This window comes from Anolis carolinensis, chromosome 3 (genome assembly GCF_035594765.1).
Source record: "Anolis carolinensis isolate JA03-04 chromosome 3, rAnoCar3.1.pri, whole genome shotgun sequence".
Lineage (NCBI taxonomy): Eukaryota > Metazoa > Chordata > Lepidosauria > Squamata > Dactyloidae > Anolis > Anolis carolinensis.
In genome coordinates this window covers 281,264,941-281,291,333 of record NC_085843.1, presented here as the reverse complement: position 1 = coordinate 281,291,333, position 26,393 = coordinate 281,264,941, and the positions used below count along the sequence as shown (strand labels likewise).

The 26,393-nt window shown below is 42.9% G+C and overlaps 1 protein-coding gene across 1 annotated transcript in view; it reads right to left on the bottom strand.

Moving 5' to 3' along the window:
• The window catches only part of ecel1 (endothelin converting enzyme like 1), a 99,254-nt gene extending 78,800 nt beyond the window's left edge, over positions 1-20,454 (bottom strand). The window contains exons 1-2 of the mRNA XM_003225483.3: positions 20,170-20,454; positions 12,277-13,264 (exon numbers count right to left, since the gene is read on the bottom strand). Of these exons, the coding sequence (XP_003225531.1) occupies positions 12,277-13,038 (762 nt within the window). The 5' untranslated portion in view covers positions 13,039-13,264; positions 20,170-20,454. The remainder of the gene's footprint in view (positions 1-12,276; positions 13,265-20,169) is intronic.
• Between the last annotated feature and the right edge of the window lie 5,939 nt (positions 20,455-26,393).

Genomic DNA, 26,393 nt, shown 5'->3' with positions numbered 1-26,393 from the left:
ATTACATGACACTTGTCCTGTACTTTATCCGCTCGTTTGATCTTGTTCTGGTGTTTATTCTATTAGTCCTACCTGATAGCTATATAGTAGGCCGAAGTGTGGAATTTTGGCCTAGGTTCCTTGCTATCAGCCACACTTTGCCTTGGCTTTATGCCATTTTTATCATATGAGTCCTATTCCGGCCATACTGCCATCTTGCCTGTTTTATATATTGTATATATTAAAGGTAAAGGTTTCCCCTGACGTTAAGTCCAGTCATGTCTGACTCTGGGGGTTGGTGCTCAACTCCATTTCTAAGCCAAAGAGCTGGCATTGTCGGTAGACACCTCCAAGGTCATGTGGCCGGCATGACTGCATGGAGCGCCGTTGTATTATCTATATATATAAAAGGGTAATGAAATTTCGGCCTAGGACAAAACAACAAAACTAAACACCCCACAACCTCAAAAATTGACAGCACAACCCCTCATCCACGCCTCTACGTTCATACAACAAAAAGAAAAGAAAAATAAAGTCCTAATTAGAGGGAGAGGAATAATTGTTTTTATCCAATTGCTGCCAGTTAGAAAGCTAAGCTCCGCCCACTTGGTCTCCTAGCAACCCACTCAGCCCAGGGGACAGGCAGAGTTAGGCCTCACTTAGGCCTCTTCCACACTGCCTATACAATACAGATTATTAGATTTGAACTGGATTATATGGCAGTGTAGACTCAAGGCCCTTCCACATAGCTATATAACCCTTTACCTTAACTACCACCAATCTTCAATACTTTATTTCCCATACCACCATACTTTGCCACAGCAATGCGTGGCCGGGCACAGCTAGTCTTGTATATATTACACCCATTCATTGTAGAACCACTCAATGGAGCGATCTGCAATTGCTCTTACTAGGTATTATATTTTTTTAAATGTTGGAATTTTAAATATGTTTGTTAATTTTTATTGTATTGCTTCTTGTATTTTGTATTATGTATATATATTGAATGTTTTTATGACACGTAAACCGCTCTGAGTCCTTATTGGAGATAGAGTGGTATATAAATAAAGTTTTGTTGTCGTTGTTGTTGTTGTTGTTGTTGTTGGAGTCTCCTTTTCTGGAGGAGTTTAAACAGACACTGCATGGCTATCTGTCAGGAGTGCCTTGATTGTGCTTTACCTGCACGGCAGAGGTTGGACTGGATGGCCCTTGAGGTCTCCTCTATCTCTAAGATTTTGTGATTCTGACTCATGATAATCCAATTACAGGGTTTTCTGGAGCTGAAAGTGTGTGACTCACCCAAGTCACCCAATGGTGCACCAGGACACCAACCTGGGAGTGCTGATATGCATTCTGGCACTCCTGCAAAGTTGTATTATTATGCATTTTTGCACTATATTAATGTCTCTTCTAAATATATAAAGTTATGCAAAGATAAAGGATTCTGGCTGTAACCTTTCAGCTCTATTTTAGAAACAAATGTAATTTAAGCATTGCCTTAACTATTGGCATCCTGTTTTAGAGCGAACGGTTCAGACAGATAAGAGGTTCTTTTATTTATGGTGTCAGAAGGCCATCAACCAGCTCTGTTGACTTGATGGCACGCTGCAGCGCAGCAAGATGATGTCATTGCTCTGAACGTATGCAATTGCCCTGGAATGTATACCCTGCAGAATATTGGACAGCCATTGCTAAAAGTAGTACTAAATTAGATGTTTCTAGAGAAGCTGCATTTTGAACTGTAGCTCCCACAGTCCCTCAACAACAGGGGGCCGGGCTGTGGCGCAGCTGGCTAGTAACCAGCTGCTATAAATCACTACTGACCGAGAGGTCATGAGTTCGAAGCTCAGGTCGGGTTAAGCCTCTGACCATTAATAGCCCCGGCTTGCTGTTGACCTATGCAGCCCCAAAAGACAGTTGCACCTGTCAATTAGGGAAATTTAGGGACACTTTATGCGGGAGGCTAATTTACAACACCATAAAACTGCCAGCAAAACACGAGGAAAGGAATGCGGAAGTACAGCCACTACTGGACGGTGAAGCAACAGCTCCCCCTGTGGCCGGAATCGTGAAGCTGGAAAAATGTTAAAAATGCCTCTGAGTCTGTCTAATGTATGTTGTTGTCTGTTGGCATTGAATGTTTGCCATATATGTGTTCATTGTAATCCGCCCTGAGTCCCCTTCGGGGTGAGAAGGGCGGAATATAAATACTGTAAATAAATAAATAAATAAATAAACAACAGAGGTCCTGGGAACCTTAGTTAAAATTCACTTTTCTAAGGGTCTATCTACATTATAGAATTATTGCAGTTTGACACCACTAAAGTTCTCATGGATCAATGCTATAGAATTGTGAATGTTGTATTTTTGCAAAGCATTTCGTCAAAAATTGCTAGTGGCTTGCACAACTCCAACTCCCAGGGTTCCATAGCATTGAGCCACAGTGGTTAAGGTGGTGCCAAACTGCATTTATTATACAGTGCAGATACACTACAAGTTAGAGATGGATCAACCGTGATATTCTGTGTTCCAAATTCTTCCAGCAATAGCCTGACTTTGCTTGGCTCTGCAGGGAAGTCCCAAGGAACCAGTGAACCAATGTTACTAATTAGGGCTGGAAGGCATCAATCTGTTCAGCAATTGGGATTAATTAATTAATCAATCATAGGTTTAAAACCTCCGTTTCTCAATTGTAGCGTTTCTCTTTTTTCAAAGCTGCATTTATCTGGTAACAAACTCCTTAGAGTGTCTTTACATTTTTCAGGATGGGACAAGCATTGAAATACTGATAAGGATATGAATTGAGAGACTTTATTTGCATTGTTTGGTATTTTTCACAAGTGGAATTTAGAGTTTGAGAGCCACTGGGTTGTAGTGATTTAACAATTGTGGAGACCTTGGTTTGAATCCCTGTTTGAACCTGGAAACCAAGTGGTTGCCCTTGGGCAAGTCATACCCTCTCAGCCTCAAAGCCAGGGGAATCCTGCCAGAGAATCCCAGTGTTAAGGTCTCCATAAGTTAGACATGATCTGAAGCACAAAACAACAATATACAACTTGGGTTGGGCTACATCTCCCAGAATCCCCTAGCCAACATGACCAAAAAAAATTCATGCTTTTACTGTTGTCCAAAAAAAGTAGCTTTCCCAAGCTCAAGTTTCCATTTTTTTCATCCCTTCTGCCCTACCTTTTATTAACACAATTTCAAGAATGAGGCTGAAATCTTTGGCTGAGTTTCTTCCAGGCATTTTAGACTTTAGCTATTGTAGATCAGTCAACAGAGGCTGGTGGTTTAACTGATGATTTAGAGAGGATTGTGAACTTTCCTGTGACACAAAGTGATGGGCTCTCAAGTCTGAGAAATGATGGTTCTCTCTGTGAAAAAACTAGCTCAGAAAGTGTAGGGCCTCAAGGACACTCAGGGGAGTCAGAAGTAGCTACAGAAGATAAGGAATCAAGTGAAGAGCTGAATGATAAGGAAGGTTCCCAAGGAAACCCACCTGCAGCTACAGAGATCAACAAAAGTATTTGTTTAAAAGTCAGAGATGAAAATAGATTGCATAATTCAGAGAGATTATGTGGGAAAGTTGTGAAAGAAATTCATGGGAAATGGAATGATTTCATGGGTGTCTATCAAACAACAAGTTGTTTACCTTAAGGTCAGTTCAAGCAATGCTGCGTAAGAGTGAGAAGCTAAGCCTGAGTTCTCTTGTTCCTGGTTCAAGTCAAGCTTTGGTTTTGGATTTAATATATCCTGGAAGTTTTCTGTGTTCCTGTTCATGTACTCCTGTTCAAGTCTTACTACTCCAAAAACACCCGGAGGACTAGAGTTTGCACCTTCCTGTCCTAGGGTGCATCTACACTGTAGAATGAATGCAGTTGGACACCACTTTCACTGCCATGGTTCATTGCTATGGCATTATGGGAGTTATAGTTGTATAAAGTTTTTAGTTTTCTCTGCTAGGATGTGCATCACCAAATGACAACTCTCAGAATTCCCTAGGATTGAGCCATGGCAGTTAAAGTAGTGTCAAGCTGCATTCATTCTATAGTATAGATCAGGCATGAGCAAACTTCAGCCCTCCAGGTTAAGCAGCTGAGGGGGAAAAGGAAGGGGTCTGATGAATTGTTAGGAATTGTAGGATGGGTGTTGAAGTCCAAAGCACCTGGAGGGCTAAAGTTTGCCCATGCCTTGCTTAGATGTACCCCTAGGTCATAGATAACCTAAGTGATATTGGATAAGTGTCTCCTCTGATTGTATATTCAGGCTGTTATGTCCATAGGGACTTCTCATGATTAATCTCTTCCCTAGAACAAAGAGAACTGTAGAATCTGAACTCCAGTTCTGTAGGAAGACAATATGTTTCCATCCTCAATTGAAATGAATGGATAAGCTCTGTGGCTTTGCTGTTCCTTGTAGAGCTTTGTTTCTGGGCCCTTTGGCCAGGGATCTGCTTTATATGGCCATTCAGGTATTGTTGTATTGCAGATCCCAACATTCCTCATCACTCGGTATTGTAACCCACCAACATTGGGAGAGCGGCACAATTCCATCCTTTCTCTACCCTCAAGGTTGTCCTTCTCTTGGCGCATTTCAGCGTGCCAATATCCTTTATAAACTGAGTTGCCCAGACGGCACTCTGAAGCAGATTTGGATGAAGACCAAAGTCTGAGGTGCATCCAGAGCCGTTGGACTCGCTCCCGAGACAACTAGTGCCAACGTTTTATCCTTTTCAGCACCAGGACAAAAGCTACTTGTTTGCCTAGACATTTTAAATCAGTTTATGACGCTGGACCATGTTCTTAGCTATCTATGTTATGCATCTCCTGTCCTTTCCCCTCTCTACTTTTTAAGTATTTTTCTGTAAAAACTATAAACCATGTTGCACACGCCGGATCTCATCTATATGAGCCAATGAACTTTGTATATTCCTGTGCAGCTACTAGATTTTATTTATTTATTTATTTATTTATTTATTTAATTTATATACCGCTCTTCTCCCCCAGGGGAGATTGTGAGGAAGCCGTAAACAGAATCCAGTCATTTGAAATGTGAGCCTTTTAAAGAGATTGTGGACTTTCAAAAATGAGAAAGCTTGAACTAGAAGCCGAAAATGACTAAACTGAGGCCCCTTCTACACTGCCACATAATCCAGTTCAAAGCAGATAATCTGGATTTTAGATGGCAGTGTAGAAGGGGCCTGAGAAAACGAAGACTGCCTTAAGTTTGCAAGACTGGAACAGGACTTTTGATAACTGTATTATTACCTGAAGACCTGGCTATTTAAATAAGCTTTTAAGAATGCCTAGTCCCTAGCTGATCTATGCAATTGTTATGCAGCCTTGCACTTCATCCCATGCCCTCGTCCAATGGTTATAGCTTTGCACTTATCCCATTCCTTGTTTGATTGTTTACAGCCTGGCCACGTTTACAGTAGCTTACTGCCATTGGTTAATGAGCACTGTTTTCACTGAGTTTTAAGCTGTTTGTCTATATGTTTTATTCTAATTAATTTTTAAATTGTGTTTTATTTTATATTCTGTTTTTGACACTTTATGCCATATGTAAACTGCCCCGAGTCCCTTTGGGGAGATGGTGGTGGGATACAAGAATAAAATTGTTGTTGTTGTTGTTGTTGTTGTTGTTGTTGTTGTTGTTGTTGTTATTATTATTATTATTATTATTATTATTATTTGATTATGACACAGCAAACAAGATAGATATGCTGGATTTCATATCACAAAATCACAAGTCGAACACTTCCCAAGTGTCTAGGACTGTGTGATGTATTTTCGGATGATGCGTGCAGATCCCAGCAGGGTGGCCTTTTGCAGTTGGCAGATCATGATTTTGTCAATGTCTATTGTTTCCAAATGCCGGCTGAGATCTTTTGGCACGGCACCCAGTGTGCCCATCACCACCGGGACCACCTGTACTGGTTTCTGCCAGAGTCTTTGCAGTTCAATCTTGAGGTCCTGATAGCGGCTGAGTTTTTCCTGTTATTTTTCGTCAATGCGACTGTCACCTGGGATGGCAACATCAATGATCCAAACCTTTTTCTTCTCCACAACTGTGATGTCTGGTGTGTTGTGTTCCAGAACTTTGTCAGTCTGGATTCGGAAGTCCCACAGTATCTTTGCATGTTCATTTTCCAATACTTTTGCAGGTTTGTGATCCCACCAGTTCTTTGCTGCTGGAAGGTAGTACTTGAGGCATAAGTTCCAATGAATCATTTGGGCCACGTAGTTGTTGTTGTTGTTGTTGTTATTATTATTATTATTATTATTATTATTATTATTATTATTATTATTATTATTCTGGGTTGAAGCTGATTTGATGGCAAATAACAATATATGCCCCCACTGGTGCAGCAGGATAAACTACTGAGCTACTGAACTTGCTGACCGAAAGATCAACAGTTCGAATCCTGGGAGCAGGGTGAGCTCCTGCTCTTAGCCCCAGCTTCTGCCAACCTAGCAGTTCAAAATCATGCAAATGTGAATAGATCAATAGGTACCGCTCCAGCAGGAAGGTAACGGTGCTTCATGCAGTCTTGCCGGCCACATGACCTTGGAGGTGTCTATGGACAACGCTGGCTCTTCAGCAAAGAAATGGAGATGAGCACCAACCCACAGAGTTGGACACAACTAGAGTTCATATTGTTAACTTTACTTAACAATATATGCAAGAAGGGGATCTATGTTCATCTATCAAAACCGTTAGCTTCTTAGTGACTTGGAATGGTGGAGGGTTATCACTGGGAAAAGGAAATAAGATAAAACACAACTGTGCAGAGCTTCTCCCCTGGAATCCATGGCTAGCATAGGCTTGTTGGAAGTGAACCCCGTGAGCTTCTGCCTTCATTGCTTTCCGATCAATCAGCACAGCAGATGGCGACAAAAGCAAGCCAGCCGTTCCCCAAATCATGCATTGGAAATGGAGAACGCATCTCATCTTTCTAAGGGCTGCAACCGTACCTCTCATTTGGTGCCAAGTAATGAAATTATGTTTCTCTTGGAGAAGAGAAGGTCGAGAGGGGACATTATAGCCATGTTTAAACATTTCAGAGGATGTCCTATTGAGGAGGGAGCACACTTGTTTTCTGTTGCTCCAGAGACAACAAAGGAGCAATGGGTTCAAAGAGCAGGAAATGAGATTCCACTTGAATATCAGGAAGAACTTCCTGATGGTTAGAGCTGTTCGGCAGTGGAATAAGCTGCAGCCTTGGAGTCTCCTTCTTTGGAGGGTTTTTAAGCAGAGGCTGGATGGCAATCTGTTGGGGGAATTGAATTGTGTATTCCTGAATGCAGTACTGGATGCAGTGATTTCTATGGATGAACAGGGAACTGAATCTTGGTCTCCAGAAACGTAACTCAAACCATTACATTTTTCTGCCATGCCAAAAAGATTTCAAGTACAAGTCTAAGAGAACTAGTATGCACATAAATCCCCAACAGATTCTGATAATATTCCAGATTCTGATAATATTGATATTTCAGATGAACACAGCTATGACTGATGAATGCTCTCCCAAGAGTAAATCTTGGCCTTTAAGGGAGCCCCGGTGGCGAAGTGTGTTAAAACGCTGAGCTGCTGAACTTGCAGACCGAAAGGTCCCAGGTTCAAATCCCGGGAGTGGAGTGAGTGCCCACTGTTAGCTCCAGCTTCTGCCAACCTAGCAGTTGGAAAACATGCCAATGTGAGTAGATCTATAGGTACCACTCCGGCGGGAAGGTAACGGCACTCCATGCAGTCATGACGACCACATAACCTTGGAGGTGTCTACGGACAACGCCGGCTCTTCGGCTTAGAAATGGAGATGAGCACCAACCCCCAGAGTCGGTCACGACTGGAGTTAACATCAGGGGAAAACCTTTACCTTTAAGGGCAGCACATTGCCTGTATAGCATCCTTGCTATGTTCAGTTCAAATGCACTTTTAATCACTGAAATCCACAAGCATGTGGACAACTTCAACAGAAAGGAGGAAACCACGAAAATGAACAAAATCTGGCTACTAGTATTAAAAAAAACCTGTAAAATCAGAACAGTAAATAAGGAGCAACACTCTGAAAACAGAAGAATTCCAGACAGGAATCAATCAGGGGCAGCTAACAACTCTGAACAAAGGATTCCCCCCAGGCCAGGATGCGAGGCTGGGAAGGCCATTTAATGCTAACAAAGCTGATTAATTACAACATTCATACTGGCCTCCAAAAGACAAGAGTTCTTCCTCCCACCCAGGACCTTCCTTGCTTAGTTTTTCTGTACCTCACAACCTCTGAGGATGCCTGCCATAGATGTGGGTGAAACGTCAGGAGAGAATACTTCTGGAACATGGCCATACAGCCCGAAAACATACAACAACCCACTTTTAGTCTACTCATAGATGGTTGCATCTGGTGATCATATAGCTGGATTTTTCACTGCGTATACAAACAGCCAGCGCCAATCATAGCGCATATGCACAGAGCATTAAAACTGTGTAAAATCATCGCAGATGGCTATGTTTATGTTCTCTTCTATACATAAGTGCTTTGCCTCGTTCACTGATGGGGAATCAATCTTGACTACGTGTTGGTGTCATAGCTCAGAAGGAGAAGAAACGTTTCTCTATGCCGACGGTCCCAGGATCGAGTCTCAACATCTTTTGGGTAAAACTAAGAAAAACATCTTGACCCAAATCTTGGAGAGACAAAGTTTCTGGCCAGAGCTGGCAATGCTAGTTTAATTCAGTATTAGGTAGACTGCTGTATTCAATATACAATAGAGTCTCACTTATCCAACATAAACGGGCCAGCAGAACGTTGGATAAGTGAATATGTTGGATAATAAGGAGAGACTAAGGAAAAGCCTATTAAACATCAAATTGGGTTATGATTTTACAAATTAAGCACCAAAACATCATGTTAGACAACAAATTTGACAGAAAAAGTAATTCAATGCGCAGTAATGCTATGTAGTAATTACTGTATTTACGAATTTAGCACCAAAATATCATGATGTTTTGAAAACATTGACTATAAAAATGCATTGGATAATCCAGAACGTTTGATAAGTGAGTGTTGGATAAGTGAGACTCTACTGTAATGTTGGATAAGCGAGAATCTACTGTATAACAAATGGGAAAATCAGCCCTGAAAAGAGCAAACTGGAGGCAAAAGCACTAAGCACAAACACTAGCAGGAGGCAATTCTCTGCCAAACTTGTACACTCTGTTTGTATCAAACTACAATTCCCATCATCCTTAGCCAGGAACCATTGTGGATGATAGAATCTGTAGTCCAACATATCAGATGCACACAAAACTAGGAAAGCCTATTTTAAGATAAAGGATTACAGAGGAGTGCCATCTGAAATCAATTCCACAGGCTCTTATTAAGCTCTCGCTTGGTTAACTTAAGTGGTGGGTGGATGATGTAAGGACTCTTATCAACTAGATTACAAAAAAAAAAAAGGTCAAACAGCATAATTCTGAAATAAATAAATAAATGTCCCCCCGCCCACCGTCTTGCAAAGCTTGGAGGGAGTATAAAAGAGGGACCGAGAACTGTCTCTTTGCACAAAATGTTTTTTCAGCTCTCTTTTTCAAAAACCCTATTGTCTCCTCCCAGCCTTACTGAATATGGATGACTGAGAGCAACGTCGGCACAGTGTATTGAACATCTTGAAAGGGATGGTTTCCTTTTGTTAACTGTCGGAAAATTAGGTATGATGCGGCTGTAAGTGCATGTAACAATGCCGGAATTATGTACCTAATTTTCGAAAGGAACCGGGTGATTTGATGCACTGCCTTTGAACATGTCTGGCTCTAGAATTGATGGGGGAACTGAAAGGGATTCCCCAAACTGCCTCCAAGAAAACAAAGGGGAAAGGCTATGGATGGTGGAGGTAGCGTTCCAACCCTTTGGGAGATTAATGAGTGTTGATCACATCAGGAAGGTCACATCAGTGGGTCTGGAGGCCAACTGCCAAGCAGGATCACAGCGACCCATATAAAAGTGGACTGTTTCTTTGGGACAGGGGCGGTTCAACCATTAGGCGAAGTAGGTGGTTGCTGAAGGCGCCATCCTCTAGGGGGCACCTAGGGGGCGCAATTGAGGCACCTGGAAGGGAAGGCTTCTGGAAAGTGGCCATACAGCCTGCAAAACTCACAGCAACCCAGTCCTGATTTTAGAGGTTTTTTTAAATACCGGGGGGCCAAATTCCCTTTCGGTGGTCTTTTAATTCCTATGGATTCCTAAGGACCCCCAGGGCTATTCCACACAGCCATATAACCCAGAATATCAAAGCAGAATAACCCACAACATCTGCTTTGAACTGGGTTATCTGAGTCCACACTGCCCTATATCCTAGTTCAATGTTTGGTGCTAAAGTCGCAAATATAGCCATTCCTACATAACATTACCACGCATTGAACTGCTTTTTCTGTTGATTTGTTGTAAAACATGATGTTTTGGTGCTTAATTTGTAAAATCATAATGTAATTTGATGTTTATTAGGCTTTTCCTTAATCTCTCCTTATTATCCAACATTTTCACTTATCCAATGCTTTTATTTTTCAGTGATTGGTTTTTTTTTGGGGGGGGGGGCAAAATTCTGTTCGCTTACACTTGAAAATTACCTAGGGCCGGCCCAGCTTTGGGAGGTGTCCAGGAGAGGTGAGTCATCCTTGGGTGGGGAGCTGGGATCCAGAAAAAGCTTAAGGGGTCACATACAACAGACATAGGACCACATTCTGCACCATCTTGGTGGAGACCATATTGAGTTGGATGGAAGTCAATACAAGAGTGAGATGGATCCTATTGTGAGATATCTTCCCTTATGACTCCCCTTTGTCATGGGGTGCATTGACACTGTACGATGGTTGAATGAAAAGTAATGCCTCCACCTTCGTAACTCCTCAACAGATGGCAGTACTGGTATGTGGTAGGTACTGGCTTGATCCTCTACAGTTCCATTTGGCGGGAAGCCTTAGCATTGAACAGTTGTGTTGTTAAAGTGCAAAGTATGGAACCCTGCGCAGACGGAGAAGCCTTAGCATTGAACGGTTGTGTTGTTAAAGTGCAAAGTATGGAACCCTGCGCAGACGGAGAAGCCTTAGCATTGAACGGTTGTGTTGTTAAAGTGCAAAGTATGGAACCCTGCGCAGACGGAGAAGCCTTAGCATTGAACGGTTGTGTTGTTAAAGTGCAAAGTATGGAATCCTGCGCAGACGGAGAAGCCTTAGCATTGAACGGTTGTGTTGTTAAAGTGCAAAGTATGGAACCCTGTGCAGATGGAGAAGCCTTAGCATTGAACGGTTGTGTTGTTAAAGTGTGAAGTATGGAACCCTGCGCAGATGGTCAATCAATGCAACTTAAGCAACGTGCAGTCATTGAATTCTTGACAGCAGAAGGTGTCACCCCAAAGGAGAAAAGCATCACCTTCGTTCTCGTAACACAAGAGAAGTTCCTGGCAAATTTCAAGTCTGTGTGCTTTCATTTCAGGCATCAGCATCCTGGGTACCCATTGTGCACAGATCTTCCGATAGCCAAGCAAAGCAATAATGTCACCCACATGTTCTTGTGAAATGCCACTTATGCTTGAAATTTTTCTCTGAGCGGTACAGTGATCGTCCTGAATCAATCTGTCAACCTTTTGCTTGTGAAAATTGGTGGTTGTTGTCACAGGACGTCCAACTCTTTGTTTGTCACGTAAGTCAGATGTTCCCACATCAACATCTTTAAACTTACTCGCCCAACAACACACAGGACTCACATCAACACAATCACCATAAACAGCTTGCATTCTCTGATTAATCTCCTTTGGGGTGACACCTTCTGCTGTCAAGAATTCAATGACTGCACATTGCTTAAGTCACATTAACCGACCGTCTGCGCAGGGTTCCATACTTTGCCCTTTAACAACACAACCATTCAATGCTAAGGCTTCCCACCAAATGGAACTGTAGAGGAGAGTCTACTGATCAAGCCAGGACCTGCCGCAGACCAGGACTGCCATCTGTTGAGGAGTTACGAAGATGGAGGCATTACTTTTTATTCAACCCTCGTAGAATTAATGCAGCTTGACTGCCATGGCTCAATGTTATCAAATCCTGTGAGTTGTAGTTTTGCAAGGTCTTCAAGCTTTTCTGCTAGTGCCTCACCAAATTGCAAATTGCAGGACCTCATAAAGTGGTGTCAAACTGCATTCACCCTATGTTGCAGATGCATTCTTAATTTAGCTAGCTCAGACCCAAAGCTGACTATCCCCTCCCTGGAGGTAGTGTGCCTCCTCCAATGATCCTCCAACTTACCCGAATGACGTAGCGAGAGGAGTTCTTATCATCCAAGTTGACAGTGAGTGAGAAGAAGACAGCTGTGCTGTACACCCCTTGGGTCTTATAGAGCAGCTCATTGAAATCCCACCGTCCGTGGTGTCCAGTGGTGGCCATATCCCAACCGCCACAGTCCTCTATGACCTCCAGCATGGGCCGGGGCCCCTGGCGGTCAATTTCGGCCATGTCCAGGCAAGAACGGAAGAACTCCTTGACCTTGCGCTCGGCTGAGGCCGGGTAGGCCCTCCGGACAGGTTGCAAGAGCAATTGCTGAAGTTTCTCCTCGTTCTGCTCCCCGATGGCGGCAATGATGCCATAAATGAGCTTGTCCTCGGGGATGGCGTGCCGCCGGAGCCATCCGCCACAAGCGAAGGAGTAGAAGTCCTTGCAGGGGTCGATGGTGGGGTCAATGTTGGTGGCGATGAAGCGGGACGCTTTGGTGAAGGCCTTCCGTTCCTGGCATCCCTCCAGGCAGTAGGCGTCCTGCTCCAGGGCCAGGTATTTCAGCACCAGGATGCATCCCAGGATGACGCAAAGGCCGGCTGCAAAAACCAGCCCGGAGAGGAGACAGATCTCCCGGCGGCTCCAGCGGGGCAACCCACAGTGTTTCTTCTTGGTCCCAGTGGTGCCCAGCTGGAGGTTGAACCCGTTGGGCAAAGTGCCACTGCTGCTGTACTTGCTCACGTATTTGACCTCCTGGAACTCGTCGTAATGTGCCGTCAGTGAGTAGGTCTTCTCCATGCTGGCGGATACGGAGTGACCAGGGCAAGTGGGCAGGAGGAGAAAGGGTCAGTGGACGGCCATGGCACTAGACAGCTTTGGTCCAGCAGAGGAGGCCCAAGATCAGACGGACGTGCTTTGCATGCAAACGCCTTGGCTGGAATCCAGAAAAACGGGGACTTGCAACCCCGTAATCTCCCGACAGAGGCCTCTCCTGCTAAAAATCCCCAAAGAAGAAGGGAATGCTCTGCAAAACAAAGAGTGTGCAGTTAACAGGTGGAGAGAGACAAGGGCAGGATTCCATGAGATGGCAAATCTCCAGGTGTATGGCTCATAAGAATACACATCTTTTGGGTCTCTTTCATATCCTTGACAAAGAGGATTTACCATAGATACCCGGGTATAAGTTGACCTCATATATGACTGGAGGATGGGTTTGCAGGCCAAAATTATAGATACAGTAGAGTCTTACTTATCCAAAAAATCAAAAGTATTATTTCACTTTGGCTGGATCTACACTGCCATATAACCCAGTTTCAGAATGTAGTCTAACTGCATTGAGCTGGATTATATGAGTCTACACTGCCATATAATCCAATTCAATGCATTCTGAAATTGCATGATACGGCACTGTTGATCCAGCCCTTTTTCCTTTTGCCAGTTGCTTGAGTTCCAGTTAACTGAGAGTCTATTGTATTACAGTAGAGTCTTACTTATCCAAGACTCGCTTATCCAAGGTTCTGGATTATCCAATGCATTTTTGTAGTTAGTGTTTTCAATATAGCGTGATATTTTGGTGATAAATTCGTAAATATAGTAATTACAACATAACATTACTGCATATTAAACTACCTTTTCTGTCAAATTTGTTGTATAACATGATTTTTTTTTTTCATGTCAGGAGCAACCTGAGTCACTTCTGGTGTGAGAGAATTGGCCGTCTGCAAGGACGTTGCCCAAGGGATGCCCGGATGTTTTTTGATGTTTTACCATCCTTGTGGGAGGCTTCTGTCATGTCCCCGCATGGAGCTGGAGCTGACAGAGGGAGCTCATCCGCACTCTCCCTGGGTGGGATTCGAACCTGGCAGCCTTCAGGTCAGCAACCCAACCTTCAAGTTACGAGGCTTTAGCCCACTACTCCACTGGGGGCTCCTGTATAACATGATGTTATGGCGCTTAATTTGTAAAATTATAACCTAATTTGATGTTTAATAGGCTTTTCCTTAATCCCTCCTTATTATCCAAGATATTCGCTTATCCAAGGTTCTGCTGGCCCGTTTAGCTTGGATAAGTGAGATTCTACTGTATGTATAAGGATATAAGATATTTATATAGATATAAGGAGCCCCTGGTGGCACAGCCGGTTAAACCACTGAGCTGCTGAACTCATTCACCAAAAAATTGGCAGTTTGAATTCAGAGAGCATGATGAGCTCCTGCTGTTAGCCTCAGCTTCTGCCAATCTAGTAGTTTGAACACATGCAAATGTGAATAGATCAACTGCAGGAAGGTAATGATGTTCCATGCAGTCATGCCAGCCACATGACCTTGGAGGTGTCTACGGACAACGCCGGCTCTTTGGCTTAGAAACGGAGATGAGCACCAACCCCCAGAGTCAAACACGACTAGACTTAATGTCAGGGGGAAACCTTTACCTTTACCTTACTATAAGACCTATGGATAATTTGGAGGTCATTCAGTGGAGAGGGGAAGGTCTCAAGTTCCCACCAGGACTCTCAAAAAAGTTAGAAGTGGTATCCTGGCAGAGAAAGTTGAGAAAATTGGTGATTCTTTTATGTTCTCCCAGGATGGACTAAGCTCTCACCTCATCCACTCTACTAATATATTCCTTTTCAAGAGTTAAAGTACAGTACTTATATTGACCTGCAGTTTTAGGACTTAAGTTTTCTAGTCTTATACATGAATATATATAGCAAGAGCTACATTTGCAAGCAGGAAAAGAGAAGTTTGGGGCTTTTGGTTGCCTTGAGATGCCTTGATCTTGACTTATTTATTCTATTGTACAAACAATAAAAGCCATGGGGGAATAATGCTACAGGTACTTCTAAAATCAACATGTTTTGAGGCCAAAGCACATCTTAAATGGACCTTGCCTATCAAACCTTCTCCCTTACAGCTAAATGTTTCTTCCTTGCTCTATGCACAAAGTGTCCCCTTCATATCCATGGATTCTGCATCTACAGATTGAAAATATTTTAAAATAGTAAATATTAAAACCTTAATTTTGGAATTTTATATAAAGGACACAATTTTCCTATACCAGTGAATATAATGGGACTGGGGCACCCACAGATTTCAGTACCCACTGAGTCTTGGAAGCAAATCCCAGTGGATACCAAGCATCCTGTAGACACCAATGTTTTATCTTCAGGGGATAAATGGATATACATGGGCAATTTTCCCCAAAACAACCTAGGACAATGATAAATCTTGTTGGATTTCAGAAGCTAAGTAAAGAAGTCTCATCAGAAATGTTTCCACTGAGCATTGTGTATAAAGAATTGGGAGTAAATATGGATCCCTTCTTTGATACATGACAACAGAAACAAGAATATTATTTGCTGGGTGTTTAAAGAATAAGCCAACGGATGACTTTCTGAAAGCATGCTAATCATTTATGGGCTGTTTGAGCAATAACAAATCTAAAAATGTCCTAATCTGTTGTTATGGTTATTAGCAATTAGTAGGATTATTTAGCTGGATCAGAAATGGTAGAATAATAATTATATATTTTTCCGTCTTTTCATTGCAGTTAGAATTGGGGACGGGGTATTCAAAGCCCTGCCATGTTTTAGTTCTACATTTGGTCCTCTGTATCCATGTCTGCAGATATCTATGGGTTGAGAATCCCAAAATCAAACATTGATTTGGCCATTTTATATAAAGAACATCATTTTACTACGCTATTGCATATAATGGGATTTCAGCATTTGTGGATTTTGGTATCAATAGGGGTTCTGGAATAAGATCTCCTCCCCTTCTTTCCCATTTCTTTTCTTTCTCTGAATGTATATATCTTTGTAAGTTAGTTTGCTAGTGTTAAAAGCAATTGATATTTTTATTTAAAAAAGAAATCAACGAATGCTTGGATGGTGGAGCCAGAAAAGGACCCTCCTTGTAACTCTGGACATGCTGTCAATCAAGGCTGAAAGGTTGGCAGTTCGAATCTGAGGAGCGGGGTAAGCTCCCACTGTTAGCCCCAGCTTCTGTCAAACTAGCAGTTCAAAAACATGCAAATGTGAGTAGATCAATAGGTACTGCTCCGGTGGGAAGGTTATGGCGCTCCATGCAGTCATGCCGGCCACATGACCTTGGAGGTGTCTACGGACAACGCCGGCTCTTCAGCTTAGAAATGGAGATGAGCACCCACCCCCAGAGTCGGACACAGCTGAACTTAATGTCAGGGGGAAACCTTTATCTTTACTACGGCCAAGTTCCAGAAGCATTCTCTCCTGATGTTTCGCCCATATCTATGGCAGGCATCCTCAGAGGAAACTAGGCCAGTGGGGTTTATATATCTGTGAAATATCTCAAGTGTGAGAAAGAGCTCTTGTCTGCCTGAGGCTCAACAAAGAATCCCCCCAGGTAGGAAGCAGCCAGACTTCGAAGCTGAAAGGCCATTCAGTGCTAATCAAGGTGGCCAATTTGCAACATTCACACGTGCCTCAGGTGAAACGTCAGGACGGAATGCTTCTGGAACATGGCCTTATATTACCTTCTTGAATATGGGGCTGTGTTTTGATCTCTTCTCTCAGGAGGAGGGCCAGCAAAGCTAAGCCTAGTTTTTACCTCTTTGATTGCAGACATTTCTGGCTTTGTTGGTCTTTTATTTCCCAAAATGATTCCCAAGTTATTGAGAGAGGGAGGGGGACAGGTCACAAGCTGCCCAATGTCCCCAACGTTACATAAAAGGAAAATCTTCCCTGAGTTTCTTTGGCTCCAGCATCTTCTTTACAGTTCAGATAATGTATGGTGGAGTTCAAGACACTTTGAGTCTCTTTTAAGAGGTCTTTTAAGAGGTCTGTTGGAAACTAGGCAAGTGGGGAATAATGTCCAGGGTGGGAGAAAGAACTCTTGTCTGCCTGAGGCAAGTGTGAATGTTGCACTTAATCACCATGATTAGCATTGAAAGGACTTGCAGCTTCAAAGCCTGGCTGCTTCCTGCCTGGGCAAATCCTTTGTTGGGAGGTGTTAACTGGCCCTGATGGTTTCTTGTCCAGAATTCCCCTGTTTTTGAGTGTTGTTCTTTATTTACTGTCCTGATTTTAGGGTTTTTTTAAAAAAAAATACTGGTAATCAGATTTTGTTCATTTTCGTGGTTTCCTCCTTTTGGTTGAAATTGTCCACGTGCTTGTATCAAAAAATACAAGTAAAGTAGAGTCTCACTTATCCAAGACTCGCTTATCCAAGGTTCTGGATTATCCAATGCATTTTTGTAGTCAATGTTTTCAATATATCGTGAAATTTTGGTGCTAAATTCGTACATACAGTAATTACAACATAACATTACTGCGTACTGAACTACTTTTTCTGTCAAATTTGTTGTATGACATGATGTTTTGTAAAATCATAACCTAATTTGATGTTTAATAGTAACGGCGCTCCATGCAGTCATGCCGGCCACATGACCTTGGAGGTGTCTACGGACAACGCCGGCTCTTCGGCTTAGAAATGGAGATCAGCACCAACCCCCGTCAGACATGACTGGACTTAACGTCAGAGGAAACCTTTACCTTTTTAGGCTTTTCCTTAATCCCTCCTTATTATCCAAGATATTCGCTTATCCAAGGTTCTGCCGGCCCGTTTAGCTTGGATTAGTGAGACTCTACTGTATTTACAAAAAACCTCTTAAATCAGGACAGTAAATAAAGAACAACACTCAGAAGACAGAGGAATTCCAGACAAAAAACAGTCAGGGCCAGTTAACTCCTCCCAACAAAGGATTCCCTCCAGAAGCAGGAAGCAGCCAGGCTTTGAATCTGCAAGGCCATTCAATGCTAATCAAGCTGGCCAATTGCAACATTCATATGTGTTTCAAACAGACAAGAGTTCTTTCTCCCACCCTGGACATCATTTCATATATATATATATATATATATATATATATATATATATATATATATATATATATATATACACACACATACATACATACATACATACATACCCTGGACATCATTTCATATATATATATATACACACACACACACACACACACACACACACACACACGCGCGCGCGCGCGCGCGCACAGACACACACACACATACCCCACTAGTTTCCAACAGATCTCACAACCTCGGAGGATGCCTACCATAGATGTGGGCGAAACGTCAGGAGAGAATGCTTCTGGAACATGACCATGCAGCCCGGAAAACTCACAGCAACCCAGTGATTCCTTCCATTGTTCTTTGCAATACCTCCCCCCTCCTTCCGGAGGAGAAAGACCCCCAACCCGGCTCCCTCCCGAAGTGATCTGGAATGCGACTTCCATGCCTGATGGGAACTGCAGTCCCACACGTGTCAACGTGTCAGCCTCCTTCTTCCTCAAGAGGAAAATAAAGTTGGGGACCCCCCAAGCCAGTCCGAGCCCCGGCTTTTCCCAACTGCGCCAAACCCCGCAGAAGAACTGGCGGAGCGCGACAGAGAAAGGCAGAGAAAGAAAGACAGGAAGGAAAGGAAAGGAGGAGGAAGAAAGGAGGGAGAGAGAGGGAGAGAAAATGAAAGAGATGGACGAAGGGAGAGAGGTTGGAAGAGAGAGAGAGAGAGTCGAAGGTAGAAAGGAAAAAGAGAAGGAGGAAGGGAGAGAGGTTAGAAGAGAGAGAGAGAATGAGTGAAAGGCAGGGAGGGAAGAAGGGAGATAAAGAAAGAGAAGAAGGAAGAGAGAGAGAGGAAAAAAATGAAAGACACACAGAAGGAATGAATGAATGAAAAGGAGTGGGAGGGAGGGAGGAAGAGAAAGAGATGAAGAAAGAGAAGAAGGAAGAAATGAGGAAGAGAGGGAGGGAGAATGAAAGAGAGGGAGGGAGAGGAAAAGAGATATGAATAACGAGAATAAGGAAGAAAGGAAGAAGAGAGGGAGGGAGGGAAAGAGAATGAAAGACAGGGAGAGAGGAAGAGAGAGATAATGAATGAATGAAAGGAGGGGAAGGAAGGAAGGAAGGAAGGAAGGAAGGAAGGAAGGAAGGAAGGAAGGAAGGAAGGAAGAGAGAGAGATGAAGAAAGAGAAGAAGGAAGGAAGGAGGAAGAGAGAGAGAATGAAAGGGAGGGAGGAAGAGAGGGTGGACGAGAGAGAATGAATGAAAGTCAGGGAGGGAAGAAGAGAGAGAAAGAAAGAGTAGAAGGAAGAAAGAATGATTGAAAGGGAGGGAGGGAAGGAGAGAGAGAGATAAAGAAAGAGAAGGAAGAAAGGAGGAAGAGAGGGAAGGAGAATGAAAGAGGAAGAGAGAGAGAGAAAGAAAGAATGAAAGGGAAGAGGGAAGAAAGAGAAGAAGGAAGAAAGGAGGAAAAGAGAGAGAGAATGAAGGGGAGGGAGAGAGAAAGGATGGACGCGAGAAAGAAGGGAAGAAAAAGAGAGAGAGAAGAGAGTGAAAGAGAAAGAGAGAAGGAGAAAGGAGAGAGGGATGGAGGAAGAAAGAATAGAAGGAAGAAAGGAGGAAGAGAGAGAGAATGAAATGAAGGGAGGAAGAGAGGATGGACGAGAGAGAAAGGAGGGAAGAAAAAGAGAGAGAAGGGAGCGAAAGAGAAAGAGAGAAGGAAAAGGGAGGGAGGGATGGAGGAAGAAAGAGTAGAAGGAAGAAAGGAGGAAGAGAGAGAGAATGAAAGGGAGGGAGAGAGAGAGGATGGACGAGAGAGAAAGGAGGGAAGAAAAAAAAGAGAGAGAAGAGAGCGAAAGAGAAAGAGGGAAGGAAGAGAGAGGAGGAAGAAAGGAAGGACGAAGAAAGGGAGAGTGAGATAAAGAGAGAGAAAGAGAGCGAGATGCCGGGAAGTTGGGAAAGGAGGCGTCTCCGTCTGGATGGGGAGAGGGCTTGAAATCCCCTTGAAACCCCCTCCCCCTTCTTTGTGATCCCCGGGACCCTCGGGAGGCAAGAAAAGACCCCTGTCCCTCTTCTCCGGCTCCGACTCCGCTTACCGCAAGTCTTCCCTTTGGATCCCGGTCCGGGACGGGGCTCGGCGCTGCAACCTGACGGAGGCTGAGTCTCAGCCCCAGTTGTCCGGCTGCTCCGTCTCCATCCCGACCCCTTTTCTCTCCCTCTTCGAGTGTTTCTTTTAGTGGGTGGGGGGCCCAAGAGGTGGAGCACGCCCCCCTCCGAGGCCGCTTATGCAAATCGCCCGGCGGAAAAGCCTGACCTCATCCTCCGGTTGCAACGAGACGCAGCAGCAGCAGAGAAAGAGAAGAGAGAGAAAGAGAGAGAGAGAGAAAGAAAGAGAGAGAAGGAGGGACCGGAGAAGGGAGACCTCCTCTCGCCCCTTGCAAAAGACCCCCGCCCCTCTTCCCACTCCCTTTCCCTTTGGAAGGAGCGCAGAAGAGACCCAGCAAAGCATCAGCATTATTCTTATTCTTTGATTTGCTCATTTTCACAAGGCTTTTTTTTTTTTTTAAGTGCTTGAAGGCTTTTACTTGATTGGGTTGATTTGCTTATTTTCACTAAAAGTGCTTGGTTTTTTTTTTTTTTACAGTTCTAACCTTCCTATCTTGTGGATTGTCATTGCACTGCTTTTTTAAAAATGTTATGCGACTCAATCAAGATAAAAGCAGGAGGGTGGCAATGATAATAATCATAGAGTTGCAGGAAACCTGGTGGGCCGTCCAGTCCAACCCCATTTCTGCCAAGAAGCAGGAAAATCACATTCAAAGCACTCTGCTGTTGCATTTTGATAAATAAGGAGCAGCACTCTGAAAACAGAAGGATTCCAGACAGGAATCAATCAGGGGCAGCTAATGGCTCTGAACAAAGGATCCCCCCCCCGGAGCCCCCGGTGTCAGAGTGGTTTAAAATCCTTGTGACTTGAAGGTTGGGTTGCTGACCTGAAGGCTGCCAGGTTCAAATCCCACCGGGAAGAGCACGGATGAGCTCCCTCTATCAGCTCCATGCGGGGACATGAGAGAGCCTCCCACAAAGATGGTAAAAACATCAAAATATCCGAGTGTCCCCTGGGCAACGTCCTTGTAGACGGCCAATTCTCTCACTCCAGAAGCGACTCAAGTTGCTCCTGACACGGAAAAAAAAAGCACTCTGAAAACAGAAGAATTCCAGACAGGAATCAATCAGGGGCAGCTAACGGCTCTGAACAAAGAATCCCCCCCCGGAGCCCCCGGTGGCAGAGTGGTTTAAAAGCCTTGTGACTTGAAGGTTGGGTTGCTGACCTGAAGGCTGCCAGGTTCGAATCCCACCCGGGGAGACATGTGGAGACATGAGAGAAGCCTCCCACAAGGATGGTAAAAACATCAAAAACATCCAGGCGTCCCCTGGGCAACGTCCTTGCAGACGGCCAATTCTCTCACTCCAGAAGCGACTCAAATTGCTCCTAACACGAAAAAAAAGGCACTCTGAATACAGAAGAATTTCAGACAGGAATCAATCAAGGGCAGCTAACGACTCTGAACAAAGGATTCCCCCAAGCCAGGATGCGAGGCTGGGAAGGCCATTGACTGCTAATCAAGGTGATTAATTACAACATTCACACTGGCCTCCAACAAACAACAGGTTTTTTTTCCCCACCCAGGAACTTCCACAGATATATAAACCTTCCTTGCTTATTTTCTCCATATACCTCACAACCTCTGAGGATGCCTGCCATAGATGTGGGTGAAACGTCAGGAGAGAATGCTACTTCTGGAACATGGCCATACAGCCCGGAAAACACACAACAACCCGGTTGCATTTTCTTCCTTGACTTTCATCTTTAACTCTTCCATATCTTTACTGTTTTTCAATTGTTACCATATATGAGCCAATGTGGAGTAGTGGTTTGAGTGTTGAACTACAACTCTGGAGATCTGGGTTTGAATTCTGCTTGGAATAGGCATGAAACCACTAGATGATCCTGGGGGAGCCACACGCTCTCGGACCCTTTCCACACAGCTGAATAAAATCCCACATTTTCTGCTTTGAACTGGGATATATATTTGACAGTATGGACTCAGATGACCCAATTCAAAGCAGATATTGTGGGATTTTCTGCCATGATATTCTGTGTTATAGGGCTGATGAAGACCTCTTTCGGAAAAAAATTTTACCAAGAAAACTCTGACATAGGAAATGATTTGAAGGCGCTTAACAACAACTACGGAGTGTGCCTGCAATATTACGCATATGGTAAATTGTCAGTGTTGCTTTTCCCAATTTTCATACTTTCATCTTCTGAGTCTAAAACAGTTTTTTGTATTACATGTTCTGCATAGAAATTAAGCAGGTAGGGTGATAAAAATGCCACTTTGTCTGACTTGCTTGCTAGCTGGAACCCATCCTGTTTCTGCATACTGTGTTTTGATAGTGGTATTGGTAGGTAAAGGTAAAGGTTTCTCCTGACGTTAAGTCCAGTCATATCCAACATGTCCATAGACACCTCCAAGGTCATGTGGCCAGCATGACTTCATGGAGCACTGTTACCTTCTCACCTATTGATCTACTCACATTGGCATGTTTTCGAACTGATAGGGGCCGGGCTGTGGCGCAGGCTGTTGAGCAGCTGCAATAAATCACTCTGACCATGAGGTCATGAGTTCGAGGCCAGCACGTGGCGGGGTGAGCACCCGTCAATTAAAAATAAAAAATAGCCCCTGCTCGTTGCTGACCTAGCAACCCGAAAGATAGTTGCATCTATCAAGTAGGAGATAAGGTACCACTTATAAAAGTGGGAGGCAAGTTTAACTAATTTACGACATTGGAATGAGGAAGTGAGGAAGTGCCATCAGAGTGGATGATGAAGCAGCTGCTCCCCCCTGTGGCCAGAATCGAACATCCCCTCAGGAGAAGGTTAAATTGCCTCTGCGTCTGTCTGTCTGTCTGTCTGTCTGTCTCTGTCTCGGTTCAATGTGTTTATGGGCATTGAATGTTTGCCCTGTATGTGTATAATGTGATCCGCCCTGAGTCCCCTTGGGGGTGAGAAAGAAGGGCGGAATATAAATACTGTAAATAATAAATAAATAAATAGTGGTACAACAACACAATGTTGTGTCCCTCCCATTTCTTGTAGAATTACTGTATATACTCGAATATAGGCCTAGTTTTTCAGCCCTTTTTTTAAGACCGAAAAAGCCTCCCTCGGCTTATACTTGGGTGAGGGTCCTGGTTGGCTTATATTTGGGTCAGCTTATACTCGAGAATATATGTTACATTTATTATTTTTCTCTATTATGGTTGCTACTATTACATTTATTTTACTCTATTTTTATTATAATTATTAATACATTTATTATTTCACTCTGATCTTATTACAGTAGAGTCTCGCTTATCCAACGTAAACGGGCCGGCAGAATGTTGGATAAGCGAAATTGTTGGATAATAAGGAGAGATTAAGGAAAAGTCTATTAAACATCAAATTAGATTATGATTTTACAAATTAAGCACCAAAACATTATGTTATACAACAAATTTGACAGAAAAAGTAGTTCAATACACAGTAATGCTATGTAGTAATTACTGTATTTACGAATTTAGCACCAAAATATCACAATGTATTGAAAACATTGACTACAAAAATGCGTTGGATAATCCAGAATGTTGGATAAGCGAGTGTTGGATAAGTGAGACTCTACTGTGTTATATTTATTATTTTACTGTATTTATTACTATATGTATTATTTTCCTGTATTTATTATTATTATTATTATTATTATTATTATTATTATTATTATTATTATTACATGTATTCTTTTACTCTATTATTATTAAAAGGATACATAAGCACATTTACATTGAAGAAGATGAGAATAATGATTTAATCAGAGTTGGACAATCTTATTTTAAATTAGAGCTTTATGTAAATATCCAAAAACATTTAACTTACTGATGCTTCAATTAATATAATTTTATTGGTATCTGTTTTTACTGTATTTCTGAAATTTATCACTCTTGGCTTATACTGAAGTCAATGTTTTCCCAGTTTTTTTTTTTTGTGGACCTGGGCTGTGGTGCAGGCTGGTGAGCAGCCAGCCAGCTGCAGCCAGCTGCAACAAATCACTCTGACCAAGAGGTCATGAGTTCGAGGCCAGCTCGGAGCCTATGTTTGTCTTGTCTTTGTTCTATGTTAAAGGCATTGAATGTTTGCTTTATATGTGTAATGTGATCCACCCTGAGTCCCCTTCGGGGTGAGAAGGGCGGAATATAAATACTGTAAATAAATAAATAATAATAAAATTAGGTGCCTCAGCTTATATTCGGGTCAGCTTATACTCGAGTATATACAGTAAGCATAATTTCTTATGATCTATACCTGGCACTCTCAAACTGCGGGTCTCCAGTTGTTTGGGCTTCCAAAACCCAAAATTCCTGACCACTGAACAAGTTGGCAAAGACTTCTGGGAGTTGGAGGCCCAAAATAGCTGGAGAGTCACAGTTTGGGGATGTCTGATTTATTCAGTCAAAGTTTCTCGCAATCTTTAAGGCACAGGTTAATTTTCTTCTGAAATTCTTTGATGCATTCTGTTGTTATAGTTATAATTAATCCAATGTATGTTTGTGATGTGATCTCTAATGCTTCTTCCTTTTTTGAAGTCACTTTAAATATCTGGCAGGTTTCACTCCATAGGTGGTAAAAAACCTTTTTATTTTGTAAAATCACTTGCATCATTTTCCTTGCAAAGGAGAGCAAGCCTTCTGTCCCCTTTCCTGTGGATTGGGATATATATTGAACATCTCCAGTGCATGGGCCATTCTTTTGTTTCCATACTGGTCTGCAGATATTTGTTAGCATTTGAATTGATTCCCTTTTTTTTTTTTACAGCTTTAAGCAGTTCTGTTAGTATGCCAACTGTTCCTTGTGATTTGTTTCTTCCAAGTGCTTTTAGTGTGTTTTTTGCTCTGCCACTTTGATATAGTACTCCAGAGAGGGCTTGAATGTTGGCCTGTGTTTCTGCAAACCCACCGTGTGACTTTGGGCAAGTCACACTCTCTCAGCCTCAGAGGAAGGCAAAGGCACAAACACCCTGAACAAACTTTGCCAAGTAAACTCCATGATAGGTTCACTTTTGGAATGCCATGAACCTGAAATGATGTGAGGACACAGAATAATAGCACTTCAGTAAGATTATGCATTCATCTATAAGCAGTGCTTTAGTTCAAAGACATTGCTTACTGTTTTCTTTTGATATTCAAGGGGGAAATAGCTAGGATGCATTGCAGTTTATCCATTTTGTATTCGAGAAAAATCTTTGTTATGTATATATGCTAATTTAAAGGAAATTTAGCTGATGGTCAGGCCTGGTTGAACTCTATAGTATCCAAAAGAGCTGCCCTGTTTCCTACCAGACAGGTGAATAAGGTATAAAAAGGTCAAGGTTTTCCCCTGACATTAAGTCTACTCGAGTCCGACTCTGGTGGTTGGTGCTCATCTCCATTTCCAAGACAAAGAGCTGGCGTTGTCTGTAGACGTCTCCAAGGTCATGTAGCCGGCATGACTGCATGGAGTGCTGTTACCATCCCACCGGAATGGTACTAATTGATCTACTCATATTTGCATGTTTTCGAACTGCTAGGTTGGCAGAAGCTGGGGCTAACAGTGGGAGCTCACCCCGCTCCCTGGATTTGAATCATTGATCTTTCAGTCAGCAAGTTGAGCAGCAAGTTGAGCAGCTCAGCAGTTTAACCCACTGCACCCCAGGGGGCTCCTTTGATAAGGTAAAGGAAGACATAAAATCAGTATACCGTATATACTCGAGTATAAGCCGACCCGAATATAAACCGAGGCACCTAATTTTACCACAAAAAACTGGGAAAACATTGACTCAAGTATAAGCTGAGGGTGGTAAATTTCAGAAATAAAAATAGAAACCAATAAAATTACGTTAATTGAGGGATCAGTAGGTTAAATGTTTTTGAATATTTACATAAAGCTCAAATCTATATATATAAAAGGGTAATGAAATTTCAGCCTAGGACAAAACAACAAAACTACACATCCCAGAAACACTAAACTTGGCAGCACAACCCCTCATCCATGACTCTATGTTCATAGAAGAAAAAGAAAAGAAAAATAAAGTCCTCATTAGAGGGAGAGGAATAATTGCTTTCATCAGATTGCTGCCAGTTAGAAGGCTAAGCTCTGCCCACTTGGTCTCCTAGCAACCCACTCACCCCAGGGGACAGGCAAAGTTAGGCCTCACTTAGGCCTCTTCCACACTACCTATAAAAT